This window comes from Terrapene carolina, unplaced genomic scaffold (genome assembly GCF_002925995.2).
Source record: "Terrapene carolina triunguis isolate 2854851 unplaced genomic scaffold, T_m_triunguis-2.0 Scaffold95, whole genome shotgun sequence".
In the NCBI taxonomy this organism is placed as follows: domain Eukaryota; kingdom Metazoa; phylum Chordata; order Testudines; family Emydidae; genus Terrapene; species Terrapene triunguis.
This window is the reverse complement of record NW_020664446.1, coordinates 43,091,106-43,103,951: the sequence shown is the minus strand read 5'-3', so window position 1 is coordinate 43,103,951 and position 12,846 is coordinate 43,091,106. Positions and strand designations below refer to the sequence as shown.

General features: G+C 43.7%; 1 protein-coding gene across 3 annotated transcripts in view; it reads left to right on the top strand.

Moving 5' to 3' along the window:
* Window positions 1-12,846, top strand: part of LOC112105376 (core histone macro-H2A.2) — a 37,245-nt gene that overhangs the window by 12,191 nt on the left and 12,208 nt on the right. For all 3 annotated transcript variants that reach the window (XM_024198145.2, XM_024198147.2, XM_024198146.3), the window contains exons 3-6: window positions 3,302-3,408; window positions 4,166-4,363; window positions 8,161-8,271; window positions 10,129-10,228. In XM_024198145.2, the coding sequence (XP_024053913.1) occupies window positions 3,302-3,408; window positions 4,166-4,363; window positions 8,161-8,271; window positions 10,129-10,228 (516 nt within the window). The remainder of the gene's footprint in view (window positions 1-3,301; window positions 3,409-4,165; window positions 4,364-8,160; window positions 8,272-10,128; window positions 10,229-12,846) is intronic.

Sequence of the window (12,846 nt, the reverse complement as noted above, 5' to 3'; positions counted from 1 at the left end):
CAGCCTCACAGCTCCTACATGTGACTGGACTGTGCATTCACCATGCCCACACTGGCCCTGAGCCTGCTACTGCCCAGGGCTACAGGGGCTCAGAAGGACTTTCCCTGTAATTACTGCTCCTGACTAGGGTGAAGCTGGGTACTGGAACTGAGAACAAGGAGCCTGTCTCTCCTGTGCTCACAATGATCCCTCTGCTGGTACCCAGGCTGTGTGGAGGAGGAAGTCATCTGAGCTGAATACAGAAGGGAGAAAAGCTGGACTGAAGGAAGGAGGGGGAAGAAGTACAGCAGAACCCTGTTTATCTGATCCAATTGGTACCAGAGCCAGATCAGATAATCAAAAATTCAGATAATCCAGAGAATGGGAAAGTGCGAGGCTGCAGCACCGTCTAGCAGCCACAGGAGAGATCGCCCACTTCTGGACCTGTGTGCGCTGGTTGTTCAATTAATAAGGAGAACTGGATAATGGAAGGTCAGATAAACGGGTTCTACTGTATATTGGTACAAGCAATCTGGTGAGATTGGGACTGGAGGGGTGGGGAGAGATTGGGACTGGTTAGGATAGGAGACTAGGAGCCGGGGGAGTGAAGGCACACTGGGAATAGCTGGGCAAAAAGATTGGGATTGGAAGTTGGGGGAAGGGAGGTTTGGACTGCTTGAGCTAGGAGATGAACTGGAAGTCATGGGAGGCAGTTTGGGACTAGGAGCCATTTGGCAGGGAAGGAAGGAGCATTGAGATTGGACAGAAGAAACTGGAACTGGCTGGACAAGGAGACTGGAGCTAGGAACTAATCAGGAAGAATGGGCAGGTAGGGGGGAGAGAGATCTGACAAGGAGATGGAGTGTTGGGGGGAAAATAAGACTGGCTGGGCAGAGCTACTGGGACCAGGAGCCAGGGGGAGATTGGGATTGGATGAGGAGCCAATGTTTAAAAGAACATTATTAAAGTTGCAAAATCAAGCAATCAGAATTTAGGAAACACCAGAATGAAGGTTGCCTGTGCAAACTAAATGTTCCACAGATCCCCTGCCTCCTTCAGTGCACAGGATGAACCTGCACTGGGATGAATGTATATGTACAAGGGAGCCAGATTAAGGTCACACAGGCAGTCTTAATTCTAGCATCTAATTCTTGAGTGCTTGATTTTGCAACTTTAATAATGTTCTTTTAACATAGGTATTGTTTAATAGTTTATATATTAAACAGCTGCTAATAGTTTTTTACATAACTCATTACTAATAATTCCAAACAACTTTTACAGCTTTAACATTCATATTTTGCTGCTTAGGTTTTATTTTGTACACTAAGGGCTGGTCTACACCCAGCCGCTAGTTCGGCGGCTGGGGATCGAAGTTCTGGGTTCGACTTATCGCGTCTGGTCTGGACGCGATAAGTCGAACCAGGAAGTGCTCGCCGTCGACTGCGGTACTCCAGCTCGGCGAGAGGAGTACCGCGGAGTCGACGGGGAGCCTGCCTGCCGCGTGTGGACCGCGTCTGAACCGCGGTAAGTTCGAACTAAGGTATGTCGACTTCAGCTACGTTATTCACGTAGCTGAAGTTGCGTACCTTACTTCGACTTGGGGGGTTAGTGTAGACCAGGCCTAAGAAGTAGTAAAAATGGGAGGACAGGTTTGCAGTATTGAAGACCTCTTTTCCTCCTGTGGAGTTAAACCTCCTGTCAGGGGGGCTGGAATAATGTTTATAGTGGGGTGCTGAGAGCCATTCAACGAAATAGTAAACCAGTATATGATGGAAACCACTTCAAGCCAGGAGGTGTGGCAGCACCCCTAGTTCCAGCACCTGTGCTTTCTGCTGTTGTCCCTGGAGGATAAGCCAAGTAGTTTTCTATAGATTTCCAGTGAGTTTTCCTTGGAGATTTTTGTATTTATACCTCTTGCTGTTATTTTTTTTTCTATGAGAAAAAAGTACAACATCACCAATGAAGGACTGATGCAATTGTGACTTGAACCCCAGTTAACAAAATTTTAAAAAGCAAGAGAAGAGCGGGACATTGGACATTCTTAAAATGAATCAGTGCTCCAATATTATTTTTATGCTTGCTTAATGCAAAAAGATACCCAACCAAATAACCCCCGCCCCCCCATTAATATACTAATAGAGGCACAAGGAACCAAGGAACAGGTTCTTCCTGTTTTTCAATATATACAAGGTTAAATTTGAGAAGTTAATGAGTCCCACTGATTGAGTTGAACATCGTTTTAAAAAAATTGTAGCAAATAAAGAAAAAAATCACATCTGCCTGTGTGTTACATCTAGATAAATCACAAAAAAGGTAACTGAGGTGGTAGGTCACAGCTGAAACCTTATTGCAAATCTAGAGAAACTACTTTTCACATGAACTATGGCATGACCATCAATCCCTGAAATTTCTGGAAGGGATTCACAACTAACAGTTCATGCAGTCAGAATCTGGGTAGCAAGTTACCTACTTGCATCCAAACCAAAACTCTTCCTTCTGTAAAATGAATCTTCACACAGCTTTGTCAGTGCCCCTCAATCTAGACCTGTAGCATTTCCTTTCTGTTCTATTCTACTGGCCTTCACCATAATTCTATCAATGCACCTCACTCCTTGCCAGCAGCACTTTTACTTGTCTAGTCCTAAGAATCCTCACCATCAAGATTCTCTACTAGATTTTTGTTTTTTTCCATTGGATGCTCACACTGTTTTATTGTTGTAGGATTACTTGTGAATTTTGGACTGCTGACATTTTTTGAAAGAGCATTTTAACTTGAGATTTGAAGAAAGCAATATAGAATTATATGAACCAATTTTTAGCACCCTGGCTTTTTACAGTGTCTGTTTAGAAAAGTAGGAAAGGATCACAAAATATTTTTTGTAATTTTACATAAACATTGACTATTGTTTTGTTTCTGTTTTTCAGTAAGGAGTGGTAGATTTGTAATAAAAAGATTTTTAGCCTGATTTTCCTTTACACTAAAGCCACTTTACACTGCTTTGGTGATATAAAGTGGCATTAGTGTAAATGAAAGTCAGGCTGTTCTTATCTTGAGAACATTTGCCACCATAATAGGATTATTTCTAAGTAGATCAAACCTGGGATTTCAGTTATTTGCTATTGTCCCTTTAAAGCCAAAAAAACCCCCACATCTGGAAACGATACCTTACAGAAGTTGGTCAGAAAGATGCTGTGATACTGCACATCAGATTCTGGAGTGGGGAACAAGATGCTTGATTATTCCCTGAAGAAAGCCTGCACTCCAATTTTGTTAGATTTGTTGCTTTTCTGTTGCTGATTTTTGCCCCCAATGTGTTTGCAGCTGAAATACTAGAGCTAGCGGGGAATGCAGCAAGAGACAACAAAAAGGGAAGAATTGCCCCCAGACACATCCTCCTGGCAGTTGCCAATGATGAGGAACTGAACCAGGTATGCTTTCAGAATTTTAGTGTATGGTTGTCTGTACACTGTAGCTCAAGTACAGCTGCCATACTTAAAGTTTAGAAACAGTCCAGTGTGGTATTCAGATGAGTCCAAGATGGTTCCCACAACAGAAAATGAAACAAGAATCTGCCCTCCAACATAAGGACAAAAACGACTTTTATGCCATGGACTCTTATTTTTGTAAGGAATGGAAAAGGAAACTGTAGGTAATCCCTTGTTCTTTATGTCTTAAATGGCCACCTGCATGTTCTGTCAAGTAATTTGCCAGTAATATATGAATGCGTAGTTGACTTTGTGGGAGAGATTTTATTGTGCGTACTTCAGGATCCCATTCCTTCAGTGCTCCCATAAATAATGCCAGAATCTATCATTGTCACTTAGAGTTTCAGCAGTACTCTATCTGTAGTTTATTAATCTGATCCATAGCTGAGTTATTTTTTATACTAGGCTTGGCAGATGGAGAATTCTTTAATTGCTTTTATGTCTATAATTCTGTATCCCTAGCCAGCATCCTTTAATTTCAGGCTGTTTACCTTTGCTATTAAATAATTATTGTGAAGTGCATTGTTACTTTTGTATGAGCATTACAGTACAAATGCAACAAATAGAATAAAATGAGTGTTTTAAATATTGTATACTCTACTTGTGTATAGTGCAGTGCAGTCTATGAGGACAGTTCTAGTCAAGAATGAGGGATTTTAATCAGATAAATCATGCTTCTTTACACTGCCTCTCCCTGCAGTTGCTAAAAGGAGTGACCATTGCAAGTGGAGGGGTCCTGCCCAGAATTCAGCCAGAGCTTCTTGCCAAAAAACGAGGTGCCAAAGGCAAATCTGAAACTATCCTTTCCCCGTCTCCTGAAAAGAGAGGGAGGAAATCCTTGGTGAGCAAGAAGAGTGGAAAGAAAGCAAAGGCTACCAAAGCCCGGGCACCCAAAAAGGTAAGCAAAAACTAGGTTTGGTGTTTTGGGAGGTGGGAGAGACTGGTTGAATGAAGAATGATACAGGGGAATAGGAGAAATTAGATGGGTGCCTTCCCGTTGCTTATTAGTTGATTGCTATCTTGTTTGTGACAACTGGAAGTGGGAGGTATGGGTTGATAATGAGTGAGAAGTACATGGTCCAGGATTTTCTCTCAAAATAGTAGAAGGTAGTGGAGAAATGAACCATCAGATTATTTCTGTAATGAGCTTCCAGAATCGTGGCAGTCACTGCTTAGAGGATACTTTTCAGGTACATTCACATTACCTTCTACGATACCTTTACGAAAACCCATATTGTCACTAGGATCCTGCAACATCTTTGTGGAAAGGATGCTCTAGCATATAAAACACACTTCCTCATCACCCACCCTTATTTTTTCCACCCTCCTTCCCAAGAAGTCCAACAACAAAGCAGCAGACCATCACCACCTTCTAGCTAACAACTGTAAAGTTTTCAGCCACACTACTATGACAGGATTTTGGGTTAAGATTTCCAGTGGTCAGAGAACTTGTCCTGACATGGGATATATATTTGGTGCTGAAAAGGATGCATTATATCAGACTTTTGTAATTCTCTCAGAGTAATGTCTCTGCATATTCACATCAGTCTCCATCTTCTCCTCTTACCTTTTGGTCTCTTGCTGGAGACATGATTTCAATGCTTTTAAAAATACAGGGAAACCCCGCTATAACGCGCCCCGCGATAATGCGAATTCGGACATAGCGCGATCATAAGGTGGCTCCCGCCACCCCAAGCGCGCGCAAAAAAAAAAAAAAGGGAACGTGCCTTCCCCACTGCCTCTTACCCCTTACCCCTGCTTCCCCTTTTGGCAGGAAGAGCCATTCTCCTCCCCAGCTGCTCCTCACTCTTCCTCTGCCCCTTGCACATCTCCCCTGCTCTCTGCCCAAGAGAAATTGACAGGCTTGAAACTGACTGGCTTTAAATGGTAAACTTTTCGTAACTCCGCTATACCGCGACCCCACATTTATCGCGATCAAATTTTTTGACCCCAATCATTGCGTTATAGCGGGGTTTCACTGTATATATATTTTAATTGCAATTACATCTGTGAGAAGAATGAATGGGAGGTTTTGACTGCTAAACTTTCCTTCACTCTCTAGGCCATGGGGACAAAGCTGTCCTGTGTCCCCACCTAAAGTTTTTACCAAAAGTAGTAAACGTACTCACCGTGAGTGTACCCCCTTGTGTTAGAGTGCAGTGCTGCCAGAGATCCTTATCTCTAGCACTCCTTGCAGACCACTCGTCTTTGCACACTGGTCACCTCTAGGGTCTTCTAGTCAAGTCACTTAGAAGTTTAAAACCCATTCCACGGTAGCAAAAAGGTGCAACAAAGGCCAAGTAAATCTTTAAACTAATAACTTTTCCGCCCCCTCAGGGTCCACTGAAGTGCTTTTACTGGACCTACCTCAGGGCCTCCCACACAGGACCCTAACCTGCTTCTGCAGAGTTCTTTCTCTGTTGCTTCTTGTCTAGCAAGTTTTTTCCTTCACTGACTCCTCCCTCTGGGGACGCTAGTTGCTTCCCTTAGGGACGGGGCGGCTCCAGGCACCAGCGCACCAAGCGCGTGCCTGGGGCGGCAAGCCGCAAGGGGCAGCCTGCCGGTCACTGTGAGGGCGGGAGTCAAGCAGCCTTCGGCGGCATGCCTGCGGGAGGTCCACTGGTCCCGCGGCTTCGGCGGCAATTTGGCGGCAGATACACCGAAGGCGCGGGACCGGCAGACCTTCCGCAGGCATGCCGCCGAATCCGCGTTACCAGCAGACCTCCCGCAGGCAGCCGCCGAAGGCTGCCTGACTGCCATGCTTGGGGCGGCAAAATACATAGAGCCGCCCCTGCTTAGAGAGCTCCCTGCTACATGCAGGCCCTAGTTTAAGGCTCTCCACCACTTGAGCCGCCCCTGCTCCCTGTATGTCCTGCAGGAGAGTCCTGCCTTCTCTGCAGTCTCTCCCCTATTGAGCTTCTTTAGTCTGCTTATAAGGTCCAGGTATCTAATTGATCATCAGCTACCTCTGTCCCTGTCTAGCAGGAGGCCATCAGTCAATCACCCCTCAGGCGGAGCACATATCTAATTGTGTTTTTTTCCCCATTGCTAGAAGTTGAATGGGGTTCTGAGTTCCACCTAACTCAAAACATTACTCTTGAGTCTCATTTGGTTTTTCTTTCCAAAACTTAATGAGACTACATACTCTGCATGTTAAGAGGTCTATGAGATTTTGTTTGGATAGGACTAAGTCATTTAGGTCATAACCTAGACTTTTTGAAGCATTGGGGGATAAATGTAAAGTTAATGCCATTTCCGTACATCATCCATTGAAATGGATGAGATTATGCACTTACATCTTAGCTAGAGTACCTGAGCACTTTAGGGCTCCCTCTACAAAGGCTACAGTGGTATCAATTCATCCTTCTATAATGTTTTCATCATAGAAAACTACTCTGTTTACACCTTTATGCAGTACTATGTTGTTGACTTGGCACTTAGATCCAATACTTACTTTGCAATCCTTGCTTAATTAGGATTGCTCAGCCTGTCTTTCTGGGTTTGTACTGCTTGCCATTCTGCCAGAGCTGGGAAAATGCAGAGACCACCTCTAAAAAGAAAGTAGAATTACTTAACAGTAACTGTAGGTATCTGAAAATAATACCTCTACATATTCACATCACTAGCCACCTTCCCCTCTTATTCTGAATTCTACATTCTCAAAACTCTGGGGTTTAGCAGGAGGAGTTGAGGTGTTAGTCTACTTGGCCTCTTACATCCTTTGGTCTGAATGTTCAGAGCTGTGAGGGGCATGGTTTTTTTCCTAGAAGACTCCTTAAGCTAGGCTGCACCAAGGGGTGCATCCCACAGGTGTGAATTTGCAGATGCAACACTCTTGAAAAACTACAGTTACTGGTGACAGGTTTCAGAGGGGTAGCCATGTTAGTCTGTATCAGCAGTGGTATAAGCTACGGGTGTAGGGTTAAATCGATCTAATGCTGCTAAATTCGACCTAAACTCGTAGTGTAGACCAGGGCTAAGAGACTAACACATTTATTTGGGCATAAGCTTTTGTGGGCTATAACCCACTTCATCAGATGCATGGAGTGAAAAAAAGTAGGCAGGTATAAATATACAGCACATAACACATCTTTTCATGTGCTGTATATTTGAACTCGCCTACTTTTTTTCACTCCATGCATCTGATGAAGTGGGTTATGCTTATGCCCAAATAAATGTGTTAGTCTCCAAGGTGCCACAAGGACTCCTCGTTGTAGTTACTGGTGAGTAACTTTTCATCTAGGTCATCTGAGTGGTTGTGTGATGGGTAATTATGTGATAAAGGCGCCATTGGATTATGATTTATTTTCAAGTTCTAGTGGCTGCTCCCAGTTTGTTTTTCCTTATAAATTAGAGCATTTAGCTGTTATTTAGTTTGAATACTCATAAATTAATGCAGCACAAGTAAAATTACAAAAACAAAAATCCTCAATAAGCTGCAGACATATGTACGTATTACTAAATCTTACAGTACCACAAACCTCCACTGTGCTCCATCTTTACTTTTACTATGTTTAGTAAATAGTAGAAAAGTCTTCTAATACATAACTTTGGGGTAGTAAAAAGCTGTGGTTTGGTTGTCATTCTATGAAGTTTAGATGAAAAGGCTATTGCTTTTATCTTTTGAAAGATTATAATCACAGACTTCTTTTTCCTGACTGTTATTGCTTCATTTTGCCTTCTTTGCCCCAATAGAGCAAGCAGAAGGAGAATGAAAAAGAGGGGGCCTCAAATTCAACATCTGAGGATGGACCTGGGGATGGATTCACCATCCTGTCTTCTAAGAGCCTCGTTCCAGGACAGAAGGTAATAGAAGTCAGAGAACAGATGTTATATAGTAAAATTTGATCGCACGACGGAGTCTAACATCAGCAAAAGAATATTTCCCATCATGCATGAACACAAGCTCTCCCCCAGCATTCTGGCTCAGTTGTTTGGGATTTAAAGATGGATCCAAACCCCATTGAAGTCAGTCGGTTTTGGATTAGGCCCTTATAAGATTTGTCTGCAGACTGAAGATTTACGAGATCAAGACTGGATATTATTTCTTCCTGGTGAGAGTGAAATGATGATTTGGGTCTCCCAGTATAGTTATAGGAGAAGAGGGGGCTGTTTTAGTTAAGGCCTAGCTATGCTGCTTCTCGTTATGTTAACAAACCATGTTTTAATCTTCCAGCTAAAATGATTTCTAACAGTTTGGCTGGCCAGAATTCTAAAATGTTTCTAACAGGATTTTGCCATGTCCACATTGTCCAGCTAAACTGTTTAACAAAACTCTCTCCTTCCTCTTTTTTTTCGCATGGTGGTCAGGATTTTTTTTTAGCTTCCTTAACCTCTTATTATCATTCTATTTGAAAGATACTGCATAATTTCTTACAGACTTAACTATGGAGATATCCTTTAAGCTTTTTCATTTTAAAGGATAGGATCTTTCAAAGAAAAATATATTTCATGAAATTTCTTCTGAAAATCCCCCCATAGGAGTTGCATGCCCTGCCTTATGAATCTCAGAACCTTTTAAAAATACTCAATAATTGGAGCCATATGTATGCTTTATCAGGTCCTCTTTGGCACTGGCTCCATTTGAGATCAGCACCTACGGCTGTTGGCCTGGGCCCCTTAGGCACAAGGACCATGTAGGCTTGTGCACCAAGTCAACAGCACCTCTCCCAGGTTTCAGTACTCCAGTGTGAATTTGGTTTGATTTACCAGAAACTGGACATGTTGGCCCCCACTCCTTCTGGTTCTTCAGCCCCTGCTAAACCAGTGCTTTAGCATATGAAGGAGTAGCCCCAATTTACAGATTGCAAACCACAGCACATAAATCTGGCAGGTTCTTTTGGAGCAATAGTGTAGCTAAGTGGATGAGTGTTGGGTCTGCTCTGTTTGAGATTTGGGTCCTGTTCCCAATTCCACCAGATGTGACTTTGTGCAGCCTCCCATTTACTTCTGTGAAATGGGGAGGGCTGATATTTACCCTACTCCTAGAGTAAAGTTATTAGGCCTTGCTCAATAATGAAGTGCACAGAATTCCACTCAGTGGAATTGGTAAAACTCATTGTTTTCTGGCTACCAGCCCCACATATCTTCTCCAGACCAAAGGGCATTTTCAACAGCAGAAGATTCAATTGTGTATCATCCAGAAGTTCAGGTCTGAATTTCTGCTTCAGAATGAAGTAGGGAGACTCAGTGAGGTTAGGGAGCATGCTCACTGCAAATGAAGTACTCACAGAATTTAAGAGCAAATCTCCAGCAAACTCTACTTAACGTGCAAATGGTGAATTTCCAAAGCTTATAGAGCTGTGATGTCATTTTTTGTGTGATAATCTCAATATTTCTGTCTTTTTTGTTGTTGTTGAGATTGAACAAAGAGAGAAATGAGACTGTAGAGTCTGAAGAATAGCTTTTTGAACTCTCATTAAGGCTTCAATTATTGGTTGTTTCCAGTTCTGATGTGTGGGTGGGGAATTAGGCCTGGTCTACTCTAAGAGCATATAAAAGTAAAGTTTAAAAGTTGGAATCAGACAACTTGACTACAGTAAAATGAATGACCCATGAAAGTGGGGTCCATCTGTCTTCTCTTGTAGTAATTTGGTATGAAAATGGTTTCACAATTAAAATTATTAGTTTAATTCTTTCTACATTCTCATTCTCATCTTGCAGCTTTCTCTGACACAAAGTGACGTCAGCCATATTGGCTCCATGAAAGTAGAAGGCATTGTTCACCCAACAACTGCTGAAATAGACCTCAAGGAGGAAATAGGTAAGGCTCTGTTGGAAGCAGCAAAGGCAAATCTAGCATTGGACTGATATCTGGTCTACTGGCTGACTGCTGAAATTTAATATTCTTTCATTTCTGTCCTGAAAACCAGGCTGGAATTGAGCAGGGATGGCAGGCTCCAGATATTTGCAGCTAATCAGTGACTTGCTAATAATAGCCAACATACAGATGAGATGACAAATGCCATGATCAAAATAGGATAGGTTTGATATCTTATCATTCTCCCTTCCAAGTCAAGACTTGTTAAATCTTTGTGGTCCGTAGTATTAAGACTAAGGGTATATCTATACGTACAGCGCTGCAGCGGCGCAGCTGTACCAATATAGCTGCGCTGCTGCAGTGCATCTGGTGAAGACGCTCTATGCTGACGGGAGAGAGCTCTATGCTGACGGGAGAGAGCTCTACCGTTGGCATAAAAAACCCACCTCTGCAAGTGGTATAAGCTACGTTGGCAGGAGAAGCTCTTCCACCAGCATAGGGCTGTGCACATGAATACTTATGTTGGTGTAACTTATGTCGCTTAAGGGGGTGGAATATTTACACCCCTGAGCGACATAAGTTATGCCAGCATAGGCTGTAGTATAGACAGCCTAATTGTGGACCTAGTTGATCGTTTATTACTGCCTTTCTTTCTCTTTTATTACTGCCTTTTAAAAGTTTTCATCTTTTTAGAATCCATGGGTGCTAACGCAGTTAAATAATCAATTGTTCTTCAAGTATTTTCCCTGTGGGTGCTCCACTTCAGGTGCGCATGCACCTCTGTAGCCCTGGATCAGAGATTTTCAGTTAGCAGTGCCTGTTCAGCCCATGCACCCTATGCCTCCTTGTGTTGACACTGAGGCTATAAAGGAGTGCGCGGATGAACTGCCCTCAGTTCCTTCTCAACTGCCTTGGTCTGAGACGAAGCCTTGATGTGTCCCCCTTGAGCATGCCTCACTTTATCTTTCTTAGAATACTTCGTGTAGTTAGTTGTTAGTTTCAGTGTTGTTATAGTTAGTTAGTACAGTTAAGTAGGGAGAGGATCATTTCTCCTCTCTTTCCCATTAGGGGACTTGTTTCCTCCTGGCAGGGCATGCCTGACTTCTCCAGGCTTCAAACGCTGCCTTTCATGCTCAGAGACCATACCGGTGAGCAACAGCCCCTCTAAATACTTCCATTGCTTGGGGGAGTCCTATATCACCAAGAAGTGCAACTTCCGTCTAGCCCTCAAACCCAGGGAGAGGAAGAACAGGGAGATTAAGATCAGATTAATCATGGAGCGCTCCCTTCAACCATCGTCTGAGCCAGGTCAGGAGACTCCCAACCCCTCTCCCTCTGCACCCACCCCCATTCATCTATCTCAGGATAGATCCAGCACCTCTTCTATCTTAACACAACCTTCTCCTAAGAAAGGGGAGACATTGGAAGTGTCAGGGAAAGCTTCCAAAAACAGGAGCACAGACTCTCACCTTAAGGAGCCAGCTCCAAAAATGACCAGGTCTCTGGAGAGATCTACAGTCTCTGAAGCCTCAGCTTCTTGGCTTGGTACCATTGACTCGAAGGACTCCTCCTCTGGTACTGCCAGGTCCGTGAAGTCCCGAAGTCCCAGAGACATTGCTCTGATAAAGCTTCATTACCATCTTGGAGCAAGGAGGGCGAGCATAGACACTTGGGACGAGAACCATTGGATTTGGCCCAGCCATTGGTACCTTTGCGTTTATCCCAGCTGTTACCTGCGTATTCTGCCCAGCCGTCAGTACCTATGCATTCGGCACCAAGCATGTAACAGTGCCAGGTATCATTGGCATCAACTTTTGTACGCCCACCAATGGTACCATCAGCAACTCTGTCAATGCAGCTACTGCATCGGTACTTATCTCTTACTCAGGATCGCAGGAGTTTAGGTATACAAGGGACCTCTCAATAACGGATGAGCAAGAATCCCCACTCCTCTTGGGTACTGAGCATCTGTAGGTGCTGAGACCCTGATCTCTGGATTACCGCCTCTAGTACTGCAGGACTTTCCACCGTTTTCTGTGGGTGTTACCCCATTGGACTTGATGGAGGAAGATGAGGAAGACTTTCAGTTGGTCTCTTCTATTTCTGTTCAGGATTCTCAGACATGTCTCTCCAGGAAGCCTTTGTCTGATAGTTATAGGGAGGATAGCACTTGCTATCAAGGGTAATGGAACCAATCCTGCATGCCACACCCACTTCTATATGGGCCCCGCAATGGGGCATATTGGGCTGCCTATTAAAAGCAATTTGCCAGACCACTGGTACCATCTCATAGGGAGGCCAGAGTTGTTCAACTTTCCCATCCCCAACCTGTCCCCCCCACAGGAGGAGACAATTGAGGAACAGGAGGTTAAGGTGAGTAAGGAGGTTACCCCTCAAATATATATTTCATCCTTGTCCCTGGACGAGGCCACCACTCCTTGGGAGATGTTTTTCTTCTATCCTGGAGGAGGGGACTGTTCTATGCATTCCCTCCAATGCCACTTAAACTAAGGGTGGTGAACAAGATCAGATAGTTATCTGAACAAAGTTATCCTTACAGTGCTGACCTGGCTGAGACAAGATTGGTACTCTTACCCGCTTCACCCATGTGCCCAACCATC